This window comes from Tachyglossus aculeatus, chromosome 6 (assembly GCF_015852505.1).
Source record: "Tachyglossus aculeatus isolate mTacAcu1 chromosome 6, mTacAcu1.pri, whole genome shotgun sequence".
Classification (NCBI taxonomy): Eukaryota; Metazoa; Chordata; class Mammalia; order Monotremata; family Tachyglossidae; genus Tachyglossus; species Tachyglossus aculeatus.
In genome coordinates this window covers 29,772,494-29,795,367 of record NC_052071.1, presented here as the reverse complement: position 1 = coordinate 29,795,367, position 22,874 = coordinate 29,772,494, and the positions used below count along the sequence as shown (strand labels likewise).

At 40.4% G+C, this 22,874-nt stretch overlaps 1 protein-coding gene across 6 annotated transcripts in view; it reads right to left on the bottom strand.

Annotated features, from left to right (window-relative positions):
• Positions 1-22,874, bottom strand: part of MCF2 (MCF.2 cell line derived transforming sequence) — an 85,597-nt gene that overhangs the window by 6,070 nt on the left and 56,653 nt on the right. For 5 of the 6 annotated variants that reach the window (XM_038748646.1, XM_038748644.1, XM_038748641.1 and 2 more), the window contains 13 exons: positions 22,227-22,342; positions 22,065-22,134; positions 19,514-19,606; positions 18,679-18,771; positions 17,688-17,813; positions 17,029-17,250; positions 9,450-9,542; positions 7,404-7,482; positions 7,208-7,268; positions 5,231-5,337; positions 4,420-4,532; positions 3,398-3,510; positions 192-292 (listed from right to left, as the gene is read on the bottom strand). In XM_038748646.1, coding sequence (XP_038604574.1) covers positions 192-292; positions 3,398-3,510; positions 4,420-4,532; positions 5,231-5,337; positions 7,208-7,268; positions 7,404-7,482; positions 9,450-9,542; positions 17,029-17,250; positions 17,688-17,813; positions 18,679-18,771; positions 19,514-19,606; positions 22,065-22,134; positions 22,227-22,342 — 1,387 coding nt within the window. The remainder of the gene's footprint in view (positions 1-191; positions 293-3,397; positions 3,511-4,419; positions 4,533-5,230; positions 5,338-7,207; positions 7,269-7,403; positions 7,483-9,449; positions 9,543-17,028; positions 17,251-17,687; positions 17,814-18,678; positions 18,772-19,513; positions 19,607-22,064; positions 22,135-22,226; positions 22,343-22,874) is intronic. The other variant, XM_038748645.1, reaches the window with a different exon arrangement.

The window sequence follows — 22,874 nt, the reverse complement described above, 5'->3', positions numbered from 1 at the left end:
GGTAGACACATTCCCTGCCCACAAAAAGGTCACAGTCTAAAGGGTGAATAAAGTGAATAAAGCTTAAAACAAGCCAGCAGGTTACTGAAGTGCCACAAGTTTTATCCTGTGCATTTCGGGTGTGCAGTATGGTTTTAAGAGCTCAAGGCATTAAAATAATACCAAAGGGTATACCTTATATTATATTATACCTGCAATTTTGGCATTCCGAAACCTACAGTCACCAATTAAAACTTGTAAACTGTTCCCAGAAATCAGACCTTCTTTTTTTCTGTTAATATTTTTCACCAACCTGTAAACAATAGATGAATTCATTGAAACCAAAAATTCAGTATTCAAGAACATACACATTTTGATATTAACTTTTATAAAGTTACCAAATTTTCAAATGCTCTAATACCTAAAAATTAAGCAGTAACAATTTAATAAATCAGATTTAGTATGTTTTAGGGTATTATATAAAGTAGAATCCATTGAAAAACAGGATTCACATATTGCATTGACACAACCTATTATTTCAACTTTAAGGCATGCTTGTCCCTGTTATTTTTAGTAGTTTGATACTGTAATTCAAACTATTTCCTAAAATAACCTATATATAATAATAATAATGATGGCATTTATTAAGCACTTACTATGTGCAAAGCACTGTTCTAAGAGCTGGGGAAGTTACAAGGTGATCAGGATATCCCCCGGGGGGCTCACAGTCCTAATCCCCATTTTACAGATGAGGTAACTGAGGCACAGAGAAGTTAACTGACTTGCCCAAGGTCACAGCTGACAGTTGGCGGAGTCAGGATTTGAACCCCTGACCTCTGACTCCAAAGCCCATGCTCTTTCCACTGAGCCAAGCTGCTTCTCTATCTTTATATATCTTTAACAGTAACAATATATTCCTGTATCACAGAACATACACGTATGTAGCTACACATATAATGGGCATTAGTAAATAATGACTGACAATTAATTTATATTTTATTCAGCAAGCACCTAAATCACTAGGGAGAGTGATTGTTTTGATGGCACTTTGCATGTTCAATTCTACTATAGTTTAGGAATCTGAGGAACTCTAAACAGTTAATGTAGGATTTCAGTTCAAATTAAAGATGCTAGTTCTTAAAGGATAATTCTCAAGGACATCTAAATGCAATCTACAATACTATTATGGGACTACACCCACATTTTGTTCTCAAAATACAATCAGCACTGCTATAGCACATGTTTTCATTATGTGATTTGGATAAAATAGGATAGAAGAATCAGGGAATCCCCCCCCCCCGCCCCCCCCGCCCCAACAACAAAAGTTTGATCTGGAATACCATGATCCACAAGTTGGGTTACATAAATTTATTATCATTATTAGTAGTAGCGTGGCTTAGTGGAATGAACACTGGCTTGGGAGTCAGAGGCCGTGGGTTCTAATCCCAGCTCTGCCACTTGCCAGCTGGGTAGCTTTGGGCAAGTAACTTAACTTCTCTGTGCCTCAGTTACTTCATCTGTAAAATGGGGATTAAGACTATGAGCCCCAAGTAGAACAACCTGATCATCTTCTATCTACCCCAGAGCTTTGAACAGTGCTTGGCACATAGTAAGCACTTAACAAATACCATCATTATTATTATTATAATAACGGTATTTACTAAGGGCTTACTATGTGCCAAGCACTGAACTAAGTAGTAGGCGAGATACATGATCATCAGGTCACACATGGGACTCCCAGTCTAAGTAGGAGGGAGAACAGGCACTGAATCCCCATTTTGCAGATGAGAGAACTGAGGCACAGTGAAGTTAAGTGACTTGCCCAAGGTCACACAGCAGGTGTGAGTCAGGATTAAAACACAGGAGCTCTAACTTCCAGGTCTGTGCTTTTTCCACAAGACCTCATTGTTGATTTGGCATAAGAACTGTAGTTTTCATGAATGAGGCTCTACCTCAGCTTTACTGTATTGTTCCACACTATACTTTGTGTTTTTGCAACTTTACAGTATTTAATTCCATAAAAGAATGAGAGGCCATGATGTAAATCATTCTAATATTGGAGGGCAGAATAATGCATCAATTTTTAGCAAGAAATGTCCACCAAGGTGGTATCTTTGAACCGAGTGCTCCCTAACTCATCAATTCCCACAGAATTAAAAAATTCAGTACTGTGTTTTAGCAAACATGATTGCATATGGAAGAAACTTTCAGAACCACTCAAAATAATGTTCAGTATTCATTCATTCATTCACTTACTGTGTGCAGAGCACTGTACTAAGCGCTTGGGAGAGTACAATATAACAATAAACAGACACATTCCCTGCCCACATGAGCTCACAGTCTAGAGGTGGGGAGAGACAGACATTAATATAAACGAATACATTACAGATATGTACCTAAGGGCTGTGGGGCTGGGAAGAGGGAAGAACAAAGGGAAAAAGTCAGGGCATTCATTAGGGCCTTCCTCCTTCTCTGCCAATCCTAACATAGAACACTGATTGAAAATACTATGGAAATAGCAAAATAGAAAGTTCACTGAGTTGTGGAGTTGTCAAGCAAAAATTCAAATGAGAAAATGAAATGGGCTACAGGTAGCTCAGAGGTATCACAAAAAAAGCTGGACTGGTAAATGGAAAACAAGGATTCATTCAAACTAGTCAAACTACAGAGTATCTTGCTCTTGTCTGAGTTTCAAACACATGCCTTTAGCTGTTGATGAGGTTTGGCTAATTAAAATGGAACCAATCTGTCATTCCTTTGTGAACGAGAGCCATAAAAAGGTCAGAAAAGGTAAGTTATTATAACTTTTAGGAAACAGTGTGGTCAAGTGGAAAGAGTACGGGCCAGTGAGCCACAGGACCTGGGTTCAGATCCCAATTCTGCTACATAGCTGCTGTGTGACCTTGAGCAAGTCATTTAACTTTTGTGCCTCAGTTCCCTCATTTGCAGAATGGGGATTGATAATAATAATTATTATGATATTTGTTAAGCGCTTACTATGTGCCAAGTACTGTTCTAAGCAATGGGGTAGATACAAGTTAATCCAGTTGGACACAGTCCCTGTCCTATATGGGGCTCACAGTCTCAATCCCCACTTTACAGAGAAGTGAAGTGACTTGCCCAAGGTCACACATTGCAGACAAGAGGCGGAGCTGGGATTAGAAGCTATGTCCTAAGCCTGTACTCTTGCCACTAGGCCACACAAATACCTGTTCCCCCACCTACCTAGACTGTGTCTCTCATATAGGACCTGATTGTCTTGTATCTACCCCAATGCTTAGGACAGTGCTTGGCACATTCTAAGTGTTTCTCAAATACCATTATTATTATTACTACTACTACTATTATATTTTGACAGTTTGATTCCATATCAAATTTTCAGAAAAGACACTCAAAGAATTTCAGGTCCAAAACCTACCATTGACCCTCAGCATCTTCATGTAGAAGTTGAATTACATCTCCATTTTTAACCAGTAGATCTTCTGATCCTCTTGTCTTACAGTCTGCTAATGCTTTATACTTGCCTGGCGACTGTAAAAAATTTTTGAGAAATTATAATACAAACTTTAATTGATAATTTTAACTATTTAATTGAGCCAAGGCTTCTCACCAAATATGGCAACAGGACGTTTGGAGGAACTATGGGCACAGTTGATTGTCAATCAATCAATGGAATTTATTGAGTGCTTTCTGTGTGCCAAGTACTGTACTCATTCATTCAATCATATTTATTGAGCACTTACTGTGTGCAGAGCACTGTACTGTACTAAGCACTTGGGAGAGTACAATACATCAGAGATGGAAGACACCATAATGGCCCACAAGGAGCCTACAGTCTACTGAGGAATGACACTAAAAATGACATATTGTCTTCTAGGAATGACACTAATACTCTAATGTTTAGGGATTTTGCATTCCTCACCTTCCTCCGAGTAGCCAATTATGGCAGCTAATCCTCTAATTTTTAAAGTACATATCAAAAATAAGGATTGAGTGCCACTACATCCTTCTTACGGCTGCATCTTTGCTAAAAATTAAAAAAATATATTGGTAGCCATACTCTGGCTTTACGGAAAGCAAGAAAGCAACAAAATGAAATCAATTTTTTAAAATACATAAGCCTATTCTCTCCTAGGTCAAATATTTGCCTGGATTAAAAAAATAGTATAAAATTCGCCATTAGGTAAAACTAATTGATTCCAGTGAATTTGCCCAATTCACTTATTGAAGCTCTCTTGCACACAGATTTCCCATTAAGGTCTACTGGAACCCCAGGCCTATGACAGTTTGGGAGATCAGACAAAGAAACGTCTTATAAATGCTATGTTTTTTTATGGCAAACTCTCAGGAACTTTAATTATGCTGCTAAGTCACCCCATAAAAGCTGTGCCTGTTGCCCGGGGAAAACCGCCTCAGCCTTTTTTAAATTTCATCACTAACCAGTTGGCTGCCATCTTCTTCTTCTGTGTCTGAACAAGTGGATAAGTAACTACTGGTCGCCCAGTCTTCTAGACCTTCACAGAGCTCCACAGACTGTGACATCCCTGGCCAACCTGGAAGAAAAATGAAAGTGCTTCTTGTGATGCTGATTTCCCCTAAAGAAAAAAATATGATACAAGCACTGTAAACCGCATAGGGCTGGAAAATGGCATTCTCCAACATCCTTGCTGACTGTATAAAAGGGCCTATAACAATTTACAATGGTAAAGAACGTTTGCCTGATTGCATTATAATCCCTGGAGGGAGGGATGGAGAGATGGGGAGAACTACTGAGGTGGGGAGGGAGAGACAGAATGTGTATGTACGTGTATGTGTGTGTTTAGGTTGAGACTCATTCATTCAATCGTATTTATTGAGTGCTTACTGTGTGCAGAGCACAGTACTGTACTAAGCACTTGGGAGAGTACAATACAACAATAAGCAGACATTTCCTGCCCACAATGGCTTACAGTCTCAAGGGAGCTTAGAGTCTGGGGGGCGGGGTGCAGAGAAGAAGGCAAAATTGAGAATTTGGAGGCAAGGAGAAAGAGTGAAGCCAACATTGGTTGGCTGGAATATTTGCCCCTCTACAAGACTTTATTAAATTGAATCCAATAAACTCTATATGTAACAATGCTATTGATGACTACTGTTCTATTTATAGGCATGACTTTTATATTGGTGGACAAATTCTCTAGATGAACACCTTGAAATCTAAGTGCACTTTGCAAATGAATACTAGTTGGGAATTAAAATTGTGATGCATACATACTTTTGTCTGGTTTATGCTGCGGTGAAAGGAGCACACTGTCCAACATTATAGGGCTTGTGCGATCAGACTCATTTTCTTCTGAACTAACGGATACCCTCTGCTGTTTCCTGCAACAAATTTAAAATCAATAGTTTATGCTTATTTATAATAGTAATATAATTTTGCACAATCCTGCAGGAAACTCAACAATACTTTAATGATACAAGCTTTCTTTTAGCCATGTTAACTGAAAGGCAATTCAATCAATATTTGGACATATTGATATCATATGATATCTCATTCAACCCATCACTAAATCCTGTTGGTCCCACTTTCACATCGCTAAAATCGCCCTTTCCTCTCCATCCAAATTGCTACTATGTCAATACACTCACTCATCCTATCCCGCGTGGATTACTACATCAGCTTCCTTGCTGACGTCCCAGCTTCCTCTCTCTCCCCACTCCAGTCGATACTTCACTCTGCTGCCCGGATCATTTTTCTACAAAAGTGTTCAGGACATGTTTTCCCACTCCTCAAAAACTCCAGTGGTGGCCATCCACCTCCGCATCAAACAAAAACTCTGCACCACTGGCTTTAAAGCACTCAATCACCTTGCCCCCTCCTACCTCACCTCACTAACTCTCCTACTACAGCCCAGCCCATACACTTCGTTCCTCTAATGCTAACCATCTCAATGTGCCTCGATTTCATCTATTTTATCACCAATATCTCACCCACATCCTGCCTCAGGCCTGGAACGCCCACCCTCCTCAAAGCCAACAGACAATTACTCTCCCCTCCATCAAAGCCTTATTGAAGGCACATCTTCTCCAAGAGGCCTTCCCTAAGCCCCGCTTTCCTCTTCTCTTACTCCCTTCTGCATCGTCCTGACTGACTCCTTTTGTTCTTCCCCCATCCCAGCCCACTATGTACATATCTGTAATTAATTTATTTATATTCATATTTGTCACCCCCTAGCTTCCTAGGCTGTAAGCTTATTATGTGAAGGGAATGTGTCTGTTTATTGTTGTACTGTACTCTCCCAAGCACTTAGTACAGTGCTCTGTACACAGTAAGTGCTCAACGAATACGATTGAATGAATATGAAGGAATTCATTTTGAACAGCTTTTGAGATGCACTTGTAAATAGGGAAATATATGATAGGCTACAAGAAATAATTTATCAGGCCTCTCAATATTGAAGGAAATAACTGCTACTCTACAGTAAGAATCAAAAGCACTATTTAAGATTTCTATCTCTTCAGGTAATCAAACGAATTAATTTGTTAAGATTTGGGTAAATGAAGATCTTGTTGGTTTTCTATGAGTTGTTACTAAATCAAAGATCACATCTAGAAAGCTTTATTCATACTGCTTATGTAAAAAGGTTGAGCTTTGTGTGCTCAAAAGGAGCGCTGTGTTTTTGACATAGTTTCAGTACAATCAACTGTACTAATTGAACGCTTACTGTGTGAAGAGCACTGCACTAAGCACTTACAGAGAAGAATGTTAACACCTGCTAGTTTAGACAACCTCTGAAAGATCATTTATATTCCAACAGAATCTGTGTTTTCATAAATTACTGGAGGAAGTTGTAGATTCAAATGATGTGAAAACATAAATTTGAAAAATGATTTCTTCGGAAAACTTTGGGCTCAGAAGCTAAGAGTTTTTAGCTCGTTTCTCTCTTCCAAGAAGGTACCCAAATATTCTTGAAGAAAGCCATTCCCTGGCATTCCTGGTTCCTGAACAGAGTGGTGTAACCTCCTAATGCTGGGGGCTATACCAAGGGCTGGCACTGGATGAATTTTACTGAACAAATTTTGTAGCCTTATTGACCATCCCTGCTACAACTGTGATTAAAAAAGGACATAAAGGTAATGCTTCTTAAAGAGCGGGTTATTTCCAGTACTTTTAACATATAGATTTGTTAATATGAGGAAATGCCCCAAATAGCACCTAAATAAAATAGTCATGGCTGGAAGTAGAACTTACCTATCAATCAGCTGAGGGGAAAGCTGGACCTGGTCTGTTAACTGACACTGTTGCTTCTCGACTGTGAATGAAATGGGTGAATAAGATCACTGAACCACCATACTTCCTCATTAACAAAAAGCTCCTAAGATTTTTTTCCTATTATTTTGGGATCTCTAGAGAATAGTGATATTTTAAGTTATGGGGTTTTTTTTACCTTTTATAAGTTCCTGCTGCTTAAATAAAACTTTTCTTATTTCATTTAGCCATGCCATCTTCATCTCTACTGTCTGGGCCTGAAAGATGAAAATTAAGTGAGCTCAGTTTTTGCTTTAAAATCCTGTCTTATAACAAATCAAATATCACTTGAAAATAACTAACAAAATATACTCTCTAGATATACACTCTGGGTCCTCATAATCAATCAATGGTAAGCGCTCGGAAAAGTATCACACAACAGAGTTGGTGTGATCCCTGCCCCACAAGGAGGGAACAGTCTACAGGGGAAGCAGATAGTAAAATAGATTGGGAACATGGGAAATAATAGAGCATAAGAAAACTGACAGAAATATTGTGGGGCTGGGGTGAGTATCTAAATTCTTAAGGGGTTTATCAGCAGTTGTAAAGTCAACACAGAGGGAAGAATAGGAGAAATACAGGGCTTAGTCTGGGAAGGCTTCTTGTAGGAGATGTGATTTTAGGATGTTTTTAAAGGTGGGGAGAAAGTGGTAGACTAAGATATGAAGTGGGACAGAGTTCAAGGCCAAAAGGAGAACATGGGCAAGGGGTCTGTGGCAGGATAGAAGAGACTGAAGCACAGAATAGACAAGCGTTAGAGGAGCAAAGTGTGAAAGTTGGGTTGTTATAAGAGATCTGTGGGCTAGATGGGAGGGGGAGAGCTGACAATGGCTCAAAGTCAATGATAAGGAGTTTCTGTTAGATGCAAAGCTGGAGAGGCAATCAATGGCGGTTTTTGAGGAGTGGGAAATTATGGTATAAACAGATTTTCCAAAAGATGATCTGGGCAACAGAGTCAAGCTCAGACTGGAAAGGAGAGAGATTCAATTGAGAGAGATCCGGGAGGAGACTGATGCAGTACTCAAGATGGGAAATCATGAGTGTATGTGGAAGCAGTATAGCCTAGAGGAAAGAGCATGGGCCTATGAGTCAGAGGACCTGGGTTCTATTCCCAGCTCTGTCACTTCACATCTCTGTCCCTCAATTACCTTAACCGTAAAATGGGGATTAAAGCTGTGAGCCCTATGTGGGACAGGGATTGTGTTCAACCCAATTATCTCTTAACTACCCTAGCAATTAGCACAGTGCTCAGCATATGGTAAGCACTTAAACACCATCAGCATAACAGAAGCAGTTTGGATAGAGAGAAAATGTTGGGTTAAAGAGATTGTGTAATGGATTCATCATGCTCTCTTTATTTTCAAAGTTCCCACAGAGCAAAAGTTCTGACTGTGAACAATTAACTACCAAATTTAACTGAGAACATTTTTTAAAAAAATTCTAAGACATCACAATTAAGCACTGTAGTTTTTAGGTATTTTTTATTGCAAATTTGTTTTTTTTATTTTTAGCTAAAAAGAGCTTTGCCAAATTATTGGAATGACAAATAATTGGGATTTTGAGGGTTTGAAAAGCAGCATGGCCTAGTGAAGAAGGCATGGGCTTGGGAGTCAGAAAAACCTGGGTCCTTATCCCAGCTCCACTTCTTGCCTGAGCAAGTCACTTCACTTATCTGTATCTCAGTTACCTTATCTGGAAAATGGGGATTAAGACTAGGAGCCCTAAATGAGCTATGGACACCATCCAACCTGATTAACCTGTATTTACTCCAGCGCTTAATATAACGCTTAGCATATAATAAGCGCTTAAAAAAAAGGTTCTCCAGCAGATGGTGTTCCACCAGGGACCCATTATGGTTATAGGAGAGGGGGGCTAGGGACAGAGTCTCTCTTTAGAGCCTCCCTTAAAAGAGGGGATAAATGATTCAAGGAGCAAGTGGCTGAGAAGCTCTCTGGTTGCTCGAGGATCCAAATCATGCACAATTATGATTGAAGCCGGAGGTGGCACAGTCTGTTCTCCTGAATCTACTTAAGAAATCTCTAATTCTAGAAATTTAACAGATTACCTGATTAGCCAGCATTTCATCTATCTAAACACCCACTAAAGTTTACAAACAAAAAGTAGGTGACAATCATTTAAATAGCTACTAAATGAAATTTTAAACAAATATATTTTAAGTACTAACCTGTACAACATACACTTCTTCCCGTCCACTGTACCGAATTTCAAACTTGCGATGATCGCCTTTAATATTTTCTGTAATGCCAACTGCATTCATCTGCAAAGGAAGAGTTTATAGGTGTGTTTTACTTTAAAGTTAAATATAATGCCTTTTCAGACAGTCCACCATATAATTTTCACTTCTCTAGGGACCATAAAATAACAGTTGGACCTTACTTAAGCAACTAATGCCACTATATTAGAATACATCTAAAGGGTAAAATGTTTCCAAGAAAGCCCCAACTTTGAAAGTTGTGAAGCTGAAATGCAATATCCATTCTTCCTTAGAAAAGCCGTGGGGAAGCTTTATGTGTGAAGAGAACCAAGTCCTGTGCTTAGGGTAGGTTTAGATACCAGCTGTCTGTAGACCAAGGGATTAGTGAGGGAAAGAAAGGTTTGATACCTCCACCACCTTTTCCCCAATGCTACATTTAGTATAAGACTTGTCCTTGCGGCCACTCCCCAACTGCAGAGATCACAGAGGGACTTGCCTCCAAGTAGAACACTAGATGTCCTGCATCCTCCTAAAGACAATTCACCCTTAAGACATTGCTTAATCACATCAGGTAGGCTGCTGCCCAATTTGTCCGAAAGCTGGGAAGAGAGTCTTGGTCCAAAGTGCCAACAAGACTAAGAAAAAATGGCAGTTCCCCTAAGGACGATGATCACAAAGAGCAGAGCAGGAACTTCTAAAACCTACACAAAATCACAAGGTTAGGAAATAAGGGGAGACCGAGGTGCTTTGGAATAGACGGAATAAACAACGATTACTTTCAAAAACAAAATCTGATGTCGTATGAATAAGGTCTCATTCTGGAAATAGAGAAGTGTTGACAATTAAGAATCTTTTACGTACCATATTTCTCATTTAGCTATTAATCTTGGTACCAGGGAATTCAATTTATTTTCATTAATAACTGCCAAAACAAAATTGTCAAATCAGTTGACCAACTCCTTCTTGCTAAAACCACCTGAATGAAAAGGAAGCAGGACCTTCCCCCAAAGAGGACATTCACAAGAAATCAGGGGGCTAAGGAGTCTATCAAAGAACCAAATGGGAGCTCTTCATGGGCCTTGGAGAAAATGGTCACCAACTAATATTTTATCTTGAAAAGGAAAGTAAAAGAAGACTCAGATGGAAACCTCACCCAGTAATGTCACAAACCACTACTCCTTTGGTCTCCCTTCCAGCAAAGATTGGCTGATTACACGCCAAGAGAGAAATTATCAAGTGTCCTTGGGCCAAGGTTGACAGCAGAATTCTAAGAACCATCTTCCCCTAATAGTCTCAAGAGGCAGACAGCACAAGAGGCAGAGCTTCCTATCCAGCTCTACAAGAAAACTCTGGAAGCCTGGCTCCACTCAAAACTGTCCCTTAGAATTGTGAAATGATGTATTTCAGCCCCTTTGTGTACTGGGAAATGTAATTTCTCCTTCACTTTTCTTCAATTCCCTCACCAACCTCCAAAAGGAGCTGTGATGGGAAGTTTGGGGGTCTTACAGTCAGTCAGTCACATTTATTGATTGCTTACTGTGTGCACAGAACTGTACTAAGCACTTGGGAGAGTACAACATAATAAAACATTCCCTGCCCACAACAAGTTTACAGTCTAGAGAGGGAGACAGACATTAATATAAATAAACTGCAGATTTGTACATATGTGCAGTGGGGCTGGGAGGGGAGATGAATAAAGGGATACATCAAGGCAATGCAAAAGGAAGCTGAAGAAAATGAAATGAGGGCTTAGTCAGGGAAGGCTTCTTGGAGATGTGCACAGTTCCTAGCAACTGCCTGCGACTTGGCACCGTCTAACAGAATGATTTAAGATTTTTAGGGTAGAAGAATAGACCAGTGAGCTCATCTAAGGGGTAAAATTTCCAATGGGAGAGATCATGCAGCAGAAAAAAATCAGTTCTTTCCTGTGATCATAGAATCCTGGGCTATCTTCTTGCATGTTCCTATTGTGTGATAGTTAGACAAGGAGTTTACAATCTAGTGGAGGAGACAAATGCTAAAATTAATTACAGCTATGAAAAGCTAACAAGGTATACAAATATATTCCTAAGTGCAACTGGGTGGAGAGTATCAAAGTGCTTAGGTGGCACCTAAGTGCTGAAATGGCAGTTGGGGATAGTAGGTGGGGAGATTAGAATCGATCAGGGAAGACCTTCTGCAAAAGGTGTGATTTCAGAAGGACTTTGAAGATGGGGAGAGGCAGTGGTATGTAAAATGTGATGAGGGAGGGAGATCCAGGTAGAGGGAGGTATGAGCAACAGGTCAGTAGTGGGAGAGAAGAAAACAAGGCACAGTGAGCCACGTAAAAACACTGAAATAGAAAACTTTTCATACTTTTATACAATCCCCATAAAATAGTATCTTCATGATGTGAATTTCTTAAGATGTGTCCAGAAAAGCTAGCAATGTGCTCATCACATAACCCATCCAAGAAACACATTTTTTTTACTGACAGACCACTTGGCTGAAAAATGCAGCAGTTTAAGTAGGCAAACACCTATTGCTGAGGGCCTCAAGAGAATTTCCATTCTGAATGTTGTAATCATAAGGACTTTAATATTAAACAGATGTTGTCAATCTAACAAAAGACAAAATCACCCCAAAGAAATCTCTCATAATTAGTTTCTCCCAATAGCTACAAAGGCTTACCTAAGCACATCACACTTAATTTCAACACGAGAAAATCAATTAGCTTCTACAATCCAGATGGCCTTTGAAAGAAAATCAGGCGAGTTGTCTGAAGGCTCAGTCTATGAAGCAGTAATGTATGGTGACTAGCACATGGGCACAAGGGGTGGAAAATCAGAGGATTAGAGTCAAGAGCTTAGTATAGTGCTTTGCACTCAGTAAATTGCTCAATAAATTAATAAATTAATAAATTGAATGAATCCTCTGCCTTCTCACAGTGTGAGCAAAGCTCTTGAAACACACTTGCTGTTTTTCACATCAATAAATTGCTGCTTTGTTCTTCCACACAAAAATAACTTTAACTGTAGGATGAAGTCTGGTTGTACAGCTTCGAAATATTCTTCGAAGTAGAATAACTTTGTGTTAACTGAGCCATCACCCAACACTGTAAAGCATTAACAAAGTGGTTAAGTCTGCTTTATGATTTGAAATCCTCTTACTTGCACCTCTTCTCTGAGGAAGAAGAACCCTACTGACACAAGATAGAAAGCAAATTCTAGAGGCTTTACACACCTGAGCCTAAAGAGACAATTCATTCATTCAATCGTATTTATTCATTCATTCATTCAATCATATTTATTGAGCGCTTACTGTGTGCAGAGCACTGTACTAAGCGCTTGGGAAGTACAAGTCCACAACATATAGAGACGGTCCCTACCCAACAATGGGCTCGCACTCTAGAAGGGGGAGACCATAATTGTTGTGGTATTTTTAAGCACTTATTATGTGCCAGGCACTGTACTAAGTGCTGGGGTGGTTAGGAGCAAATCAGGTTGGACACAGTTCCTGTCCCACATGGGGCTCACAGTCTCAATCCCCATTTTAAAGATGAGGGAACTACGGCCCAGAGAAGTGAAGTGACTTGCCCAAGGTCACATAACAGACAAGTGGTGGAGCTGGGATTAGAATCCATGACCTTCTGACTCCCGGGTCGATGCTCTATCCACTATGCCACGCTGCTTCCCATGGGACAATGGGGCTACTGGAGGGCAGGGGTCATACGGGGTCCCGGGCCGCGAGGCCGGCCGGCTACCTAGTGGCCACTCCTAGCCTGGCTCCGGCCAACGGGGTGTCTGCACCTGCTCCCTCCTCCATCACTTGCCACATTGCCCGCTGCTCACTCTATAGCCTTCATTAGACTCGAATCTCCAACCACCAATGTGTCTGGCAGTGTCTGCGGCTCACAGTGCACACAGCCGTGAGGTCCGGCCAATAGGTCTGAATGGAACCTCCAAGCATTAGGCTTCTTGAGATGCCAACGTGGCTGTAGTCTAACCAGTGAGACTATAGAAAGGTGGTACAAGGATCTGGCTAAATTTGTCGGAGAGGTGTGAACATCTACAATAGTGCTTGACACTATAAATGCTTAATGAATACACTAATAATAATGATTGATAGTAATAAGTTGATTCATTCATTCAATCACATTTATTGAGTGCAGAGCACCGCACTAAGCACTTGGGAGAGTACGATACACAATAGAGAAGCAGCATGGCTCAGTGGGAAAAGCGCGGGCTTGGGAGTCAAGGTCACGGGTTTGAATCCCAGCTCAGCCACTTGTCAGCTGTGTGACCTTGGGAAAGTCACTTAACTTCTCTGTGCCTCTGTTACCTCATCTGTAAAATGGGGATTAAGACTCTGAGCCCCATGTGGGACAACCTGATCACCTTGTATCCCCCCCAGCACTTAGAACAGTGCTTTGCACATAGTAAGTGCTTAACAAATACCATCATTATTATTATTATTATTGTTAATAAGTTTATCTTACTGGCAGCAGACTTTTTTTAAAAAAATCATATTTATTAAGCGCTTATAATGTGCCAGGCACTGTACTAAGCACTGGGATAGATACAATGTTGTATTCCCCATTTTGCAGATGAGGTAATTGAGGCACAGAAAAGTGAAATGACTTGCCCACAGTCACACAGCAGACAAGTGGCAGAGCTGGGATTAGAACCCAGTTTCTTCAGACTCCTAGGCTCGTGCCCTCTCCACTAGGTCAGACTGCTTCTCGAGGCAAGATTTTGGCTCGTTGTCATTGGCAGGCCTACTGAAAATCAATGGTACTATCTGATTATCTCATTTCTTGACACATATGAAAGGTAGTCACATTACTGCTGCTGTCCACCAGGTTATGTGCTGCACTGATCACTGCTTTCACTGAGCAAAAGAACCATCAGAAAGTAGCAACCAGAGAATTCTAAAAGGGACACATCAAGCTTCAGGATAATGCAGACAAGGAACTTACTGACAATATCACAGCAGCCCTTTCATTACAAGAAATCCAATCTGAATCTCCCCATCTATATCTCCAGGGCTTCCAGAAGTATGGGCAGGTTAACACATAATTTGATGAGAATTACATTGAGTCCAAAAGGTGCTTTGCAGCAAACCGCATCCCATCAATCATTCAAGTGCTTACTGTGTGGAGAGCACTGTAATGAACAGTTGAGTGAGTACAAGTCAGGAGACATGACCCCTGCCTTGTCTATAAGGGGAGGCAGCAATTAAAAATAAGTTACATATAGGGGAAATGACTGGAGTTTAATAAATAACATTGATCAAGATAAGAATATGTTCAAAAGTGCTGGGGAACTGGTGGTGGGGTGTGAATAGTATCAAGATGCTTTAGGGGTGCAGACCCAAGTGCCTAGGTGATGCAGAGGGAAGGGAGGAAAGGGTGGGGAAATCATGATCCTAATAAAGGGAATGTCTTTGAAGTTGTTTTTTGAAGCATACAAATCAAGTTAAGGAACTGCTGGACAAGTTCGGGGTGGGGGATGTCCAGGATGGAGATGCCTAAGGCTAGGACAAGGTAACAAACTGAAGGGGTTTAATCCATATTGACTACCATGGCACCATGCAAGGATGTTGAGTGAGAAACTTCAAAAGGCTAACAATAATGTCAATAATTAGGACACTTTCCACCCTCAAAGGGGAAGTTCTTCCAAGAAAAGAGAACGTTCTCATGTGATGGCAAGATGTTTGGATGGATCTATGGAGTCTCCTTACAGGAGCTTCGGTCTGGGGTCTTTAGGACCCAAGAGTGTGGCAGAGGAATTGCTTCGATCGCCTTCTCTGATCACCCACCCCACTGTGATGGGGAGTCAACCCAGCAAGAAGGCAGTCGGGGGGTGCTGGTGCAGCATGCTACAGGTGCACATGCCATCTTCACCCACATTAGCCAGCTACAGGCAGAATTGAAACAACTGTCCCAGACAGACCTAGTTGGGTTGCAGCCATGAGGAATGGGATAATTCTTTTAGAGCAGAAGCTTCAAGAAGCTCATGACTCCAGTCATCAACATTTTCAGACACTTCAACATCTGTATTTGAGTGCCTAATACGAAAGGACGCTCTTCAGTTGCAACTGTGACTTCATGGCAAAGAACAATTTTTTCATATTCTGGGTGCAGGAAGGAATATCATCAGAAGTGCACTCAGCTTTGTATGCCATCTGTAGGGTCATTTTCAACATAGCTGGCAATTCAACTGTCTACTGTAAAGGGACATAATCTGAAATCTTTTTGTTTAAACACTTAGCCTTGATAAAAAATTGTACCTGTGAACAGCAACCTCATACCACTAACAAATTTATTTAATCTTTGAGATGAAATAACCTGAGACAGATTCTTATCTAGGACTTCTTTTTTTAGCCTGGAAAGAGAACTACATTCCCATTGAGTGTGCACATATGTGAGTGGGTATGTGAGTGGGTGTGCACACATATCCTTGTGTGACCTTCTATTTTACTGAAGTTATTCCAGCTTGAAATCACAAAGTTATTTATTCGGCTTCATTAGTCTAGGTCCCCATCTCAAAGATTTAATTAGATCTTTTTCTTACCTACTTTCTTTCATCTGAGTTCTACTGCTAGATAGAAACACATAACCTATTTCATGAATTGAGAGCTATCAATGAATTTGGTTTTCTGAGCAATATCGTGGACAAGTGGAAAGTCAAAGCCAAAAGTGAATCAAAAAGGTCAGAATCTTCATGGAGGTTAGCCATGGTATGTCTGACTTTTAAACTTTTTGCCTACAAACCCTTGAATCTACAACTTGATTTTCTTGGGAGGTTTATTCAGCCTTATTCAGGTGAGATCCATATATACCTTTAAATGGCAAGATGGACTCTAGAAGCAGCCCTGCGTAGTGGTAAGGGCATGGGCTTGGGAGTCAGAGGTTGTGGGTTCTAATCTAAGCTCTGCCACTGACCAGCTGTGTGACCTTGGGTAAGTCACTTGACTTCTCTGTGCCTCAGTTCCCTCATCTGTAAAATGGGGATTAAGACTGTGAGCCCCATGTGGGACAACCTGATCTACCCCAGTGCTCAGAACAGTGCTTGGCACATAGTAAGCGCTTAACAAATGCCATTATTATCATTATTATTATTACTACTACCTAGAGTAGTAGACAGCATCTCAGTGACACTGGCTGCAATACAAATCCATAGGTAAATCCTGAGGATTGTTGACAGCAGGATACTGAGCAAAAGGGACTCTAAACCACTCTGGGCAGAAGAAGTACAAAGGCAAACTGAAACCCACAGCTACGAAATAGTCAACATATCTGCCAAAGACCCTCAAAACTTTGGGGAGGCAATCAGAAATGGAATTTTTTTTAAGCCAAAGCTTAACGAGAAGGTAGGCACATAAACACCACCAGGCTTGGCAGAGGGCAACTACGAGTCAAGGGCCAGTCGTCCCATGAATTCTGGTTGAAAATGACTGCACTATGATTTTTACCCAAACTGATATCCATGGACACTGGGAACCATTAAGAGACTTCTCGTGCATAAAAGAATGAGACAGACGTTTATGAAAAATACATTTTTCTTACTTTCAAATAATGTTTAAAACTATATGAGGATGTTTTATCATATCCATCTCCATGCTCCTCTCTCTTCTTACAAAACATGATGGCTTTTTCATATAGAAAAAGGTGCCGCTGCATTGGCTTGAATCTAGCCAAATCTTTCATTTTTGTAGCCCCTTTTCTATGTCCTATCCACACACTGAAAGATCCTTGCATTAATATCTTGCCAAGGTCATTTATGTCACCCTAAAAACAAAACAAAGGATCATTATTGAAAGACAGAAACCAGCTCCAGCTTGGACATCAAAACTCTAAGGTTTGTCAAAGGAGGGAAGGCTAGGTTACAGGCTGTAATAAAGCTGATCAATTTCTGCAGCTTTAGGTAGGGTCAGAAAACAACCCTCCTCACCCCAGTGTTGAAGCACAGCTTTGTAGCCGGTCTTTATGCCTCTATACACACCTTTTCCTCCACCGGTATGGAGATCTGTGTTAGGCGAGAGGGACTGATTATGGCTTCCGCCTCGATTAAGGATTCTGGGACGGACGTATTTTGGGAGGAAACTGAGGGGGCTCTACTCCTTCTACAGCCAAAGTGCAATTTTGCCAACCAAATGGGGGCAATAAACGCGTCATCTTATAAATAGTCTGTGACATTTCACTCTTAATTACTAGAATGTGCTTACGTCATAGCCGGTTATTGAAATCTGATGCATGGAGTCGTTGACTGACTTCAATAAATCCAACATTGCAATGAGAGCTTCCTGCAACTCCTGAACTCCTTCACAGCTGCTGCTGTACTTCAACAATTCCTGTAGTTAAGCAACAAAGCTTACCATCGGACACAGAGTTTTGGTGACTTTGAGAAAACAATGGCATTGGGTTTTGGTTGTCTTAATCAATACAATTTCTACATGAGGCCCCCAAATACATTTTTAAAGGAAAATTTTAATCAAATGTGAATGGTATACTAATATTATAGTCCCATAACACTTTCTAAAATTGAGAAATAGACAGGAATAATCTTTATGTTGCAGGCAAAGTTTGGAAGAAGGCTTTGAATCATGAGGGAAGTGTTTAGAAGAATTTTTAAGGAGTTAATTTAAGAATAAATATTAATTTCTACAACTTTCTGCATAAAAAAAATCAACAGTCCAACATTATTAATGAAGAAAAGTACAAACCTCAACAATGCTGTGGGGTATATTATTTTTTCATCTTAACATGAAGGACAAGCAACTGCTTCTGTGGCTATTTGCAACACTACATGAAAGAACTTGTGAATTCATTTCTCATTCACATTATTAAAGACTGTCAAGACAAATCTTTCATAAAATAGCTGGAAAACTGACCTTTGTCATTAATTTAATTACAAAGAACATTCCAGCTGGTGTTCTATATTAGTGATTTGAAATTTATGTCCATAATGATTTCTCCACCTTGAGGAGTAACATTATAACACTGAATTAAGCATACCCATTATTATCTGGTTCTAAAGTCTAGACGTTTCTACTACTGCCTAGTTATTTACTAATACCTATTCAGCATCTTTAAATGTAATCTATTGTACTCTCCCAAGTACTTGATTCAGTGCTCTTCACACAATAAGCATTCAAAAATACCACTGATTGATTATCCCGGTAATAGGTCATAAATAAGATAGCAACAAGTGAATACCTTCAGAAGTAACTGATACTTAGTTAGACGTTGCACTGGTTTGAGTAAATATGAATCCAGACCAAGTTTGTGTTCCAGTTTTTTTTGGCATTCCTGAATCATGAAAATAAGGAAATGTGAATACTATACACATTGGTAAAATGTTGATCATTTATCTAAATGAATGAATGTTGTACCCTAAAGTCAAGAAATAGAACTAGCTCCAATTAGTGTGGTGTTTCAGTGATTAAGGCCTGGTATTTTAAAAAGAAATGAACTATCTCATGCTGCAGGGAAGGACAGACCCTCAAAAAAATTATGTGAAACTAAAAACAAACAACCAAGGTTTTATGCTCCAAATAAAATAGGGTTCAAAGTTTAGAAGGGGGATGTTAGAGTAGTTTTCAAAAAGGAAAGACAGAGAAGATGAAATAGACTGTCCAGGAGGTAATTATGAATAAGAGAGTCTCTGAGCAGCAGAGACTGTGGACCTTAAGCTTGAGCTAAGCTTCAGTATATAATGTTGAATCCACTGTTATACAAATATTTATAACAAAGGAAAACACAAACAACATTGCTGGAATTTCACTTTTCAACCCTTCAGTGTCCATTTCCAAAAGGCATATTGTCCTCATGATCCTGGACAACTGAGTTTCTGTATGTCCTTTAAATGGGCAGAAAAGATTTGAGCTAGTTGGGGCAATGGTGGGAATGACAGCAAAATGTGAAATAAGGGGGATATTAATTGATTCTGGAATGTATATTTCATTTCCATTTGACCTATACACCAAGTCCACAAAGAACTACAGAATTCACTCCAGAAAAAATATGTTGCATGCAGAATTTTTATTTGTACCTGGAAAAAGGTGCTTTCAGAACACTGTCTCCAAAGTAACTCTGATTTGGGCTTGTTTTGACAGTATTTCTCATACATCTGAAAATCTTCCCGCTACGAGAAAGAGACAATGTGCAAATCATTTATTTAAGGGCTTGCCTTTAGACACCTTGCAGATTTTGATTTATTCTATCAATGAAAATACTTCAGATCTAGGGGTGCCTTTATAAATAAAAAGCTTTAATAATACTTACTATGTATTCAGACAAATACAGAAGAATCAGATTAGACACAATTTCTGTCCCACATGGATTCACATTTTACACAGGGAAAATAGGTATTTAATCACCAGTTGATAGAGGAGGTAACTGAGGCAGTAACTGAGGAGGTAACTGAGGATACAACGTAATGAGGTTGTCCCACATGGGGCTCACAGTCTTAATCCCCATTTTACAGATGAGGTAACTGAAGCCCAGAGAAGTTAAGTGACTTGCCCAAAGTCACACAGCAGACAAGTGGTGGAGTCAGGATTAGAACCCATGACCTCTGACTCCCAAGCCCATGCTCTTTCCACTGAGCCACACTGCTTCTCTGTGGCTATCCAACGGCTTTCCTGCACCTTGATTCAAATCACAGCTGCCCTGGCTCTGCTCCCTCTGGGACCCAGGTTCCTAATCCAACTTCACCACTGACATTCATTCACTCACTCTTTCAATCGCATTTATTGAGTGCTTACTGTTTGCAGAGCACTGACTGTACTTAGCACTTGGAAAGTACAATACAGCAATAAGGAGAGACAATCCCTGCCCACAATGAGCTCACAGTCTAGAGGGGGGGAGACTGACATCAATACAAATAAACATTACAGATATACAGCATAAGTGCTGTGGGTGGGGAGAGGGAGGGAGAGCAAAGGGAGCAAGTCTGGGTGATGCAGAAGGGAGTGGGAGATGAGGAAAATTGGGATTTAGTCTGGGAAGGCCTCTGACAGGCGGCTCTGAACTTCTGGCTCCAGGCCTTGCCATTTCCAGCTGGGCTAGGAGCTCACAATGACTAACAGAAATGGGAAATTCCTCAAAGTGGTCCAGAGCTGAGAAGTCAAGGATAGCTGACAACTCAAGATGCTGTTGGTAATGATGCTGCTAGGAGTTCAGGGAAGCAGCGTGGCTCAGCGGAAAGAGCCTGGGCTTGGGAGTCAGAGGTCATGGGTTCAAATCCCGGCTCCACCACTTGTCAACTGCATGACCTTGGGTAAGTCACTTCACTTCTCTGAGCCTCAGTTACCTCATCTGGAAAATGGGGATTGACTGTGAGCCCCTCGTGGGACTACCTGATCACCTTGTAACCTCCCCAGTGCTTAGAACAGTGCTTTGCACATAGTAAGCGCTTAATACATGCCATTATTATTATTATTATTATTATTATTATTATTATTATTGTGACATTTGTCACTTACTCTAGATGTTGCTTCTATCCCTCCTCTTCCACTCTTCAAAAATCCCCTCAGCAGACCAAACCAGAACAACACAGGCCCAGAGCTCCCAAACTAATTCCAACTGGCTACCTTTCCTCACCCACCAAAAAACAAAACAAACAAACAAAAAGAAACAACTCAACTACTTTCAGCTACCATAATACCCACGTACATATACATTTACTCCCTAAGCTCTCTTTTCCTTTTCAACTACCTTCTGCATTACTGACTTGCTCCCTTTATTCATCCCTCTCCCCGAGCCCTACAGCATTTAAATACATATCTGTAATTTATTTATTAATGTCTATCTCCCTCTCTAGATTGTAAGCTCACTGTGGACAGGGAATGTATCTGTCATAGTGTTGTATTGTACTTTTCTAAGCATTTAGTACAGTGCTCTGCACACAGTAAGTGCTCAATAAATACAACTGACTACACAAATACATCTACACACAGACAGGCGCAGCCATACCTACATACACATTGTTATACACTCATTTACTTTTAAATGGTATAAAAGAGGAGGATTTTATACATTGTTATACACACTCATTTACTTTTAAATGGTACAAAAGAGGAGGATTAGATAGGAAAAAGTAAAGCGTGGAAAAGCAGTTAGATATTGATGAGATCAAGAAATACTTGTGTTGAAAACAATTACAATAGCTGGGGCGGGTTAGGCATCTCATCTGGGTTTCCCACGGGATCAGTTTAAGGTTACACACCTACTTCGACTGCCTACAGGTGAAAGGGGCATAAATTGGGGCAAAGAAGTATGGGAAAGGAGATAAAGCAAGTGCAAAACTAGCAAACTTCAAAGGGCCCCCCAAGTTGTTTCTCAGAGGGATAGGGTTATGTGTGGACATAGAAAGGTTGGTACAGAGCAGATTTAGCTTTTTCGGAGGAAACAAATCCAGAAAAGCTGTTCCAGAAAGTACTCCTAGTAGCCAGAGTGAATCTGTCAACCTGCTCTGAGGAGGCAGCCCAGCCTTGATTCCAACCTTCCGTGCACACTCGGGAAAACACCGCCTCTCCCTCTCTTTTGAATAAACACTAACTGAGACATCTGGGTGAAGCTTTGAAAATGATTTTACAAACCCTCTCCAGGAAACAAAATCCCACTCTTTCTGGCGCTCCAACGCAACTTTCAAGGCTGTGCAGAAAAATGCTGTAAAAAAGTTAGAGAAAATAAAGTAACTGAAGGAAAAACACATACAGGACAGAAAATAAAAAAAAAATATGGAACTCGGTCTCAACTACCTGTTATGGAAGTCGTATATTTCTGGCATATTTCCAAAGAGAATGTCTTGTCTGTTTCTTAGTGCAGGGGGCATAAGAAATAGCATCACTGGATTGTCCATTTCAGCTCTGTAGCCCTACCCAAAACACACAGTTTATCTATATTTCATATAGTATATACATTCTACTCGTCCCCCAAATCCTTTAATGTGGTCGAGACCTCTAACTGGGGTCTAGCGCTAGTGTTTCAGTGGTCCCAAAATGTTAGCTACCTTCCAGTATGAACTAGTTTGCTCCCAGTGAATAGTTGAACAATGATGATCCTACTCATTAATGAGCTGCTCAGTCTATCGATGCACCCTAAAATGCCTAAAATGGCCTCTTCCATTTGGTACATATTCCTTGTAGGCAGGCCACATTAGGCTCTGTTGTGATACAGTGCTGCTGAATAACTTGGGAAAATCCAATTAAGGTCTGCTGCTACCTTCCACAAGAGGATGGACATTCTCCAGACTGACTCGAGTATCAAGTTGAACAATTGCAGGAGAACAATTGCAGATTGAACTTTTTGTATACTTATAGGCCTCCCAAAGTTCTTTCCCACCCTAATCCCTTCCCACATAAAATTAACCCTTATTTTCTGGCCAGGTTGGCAAATTGCAGAAATTG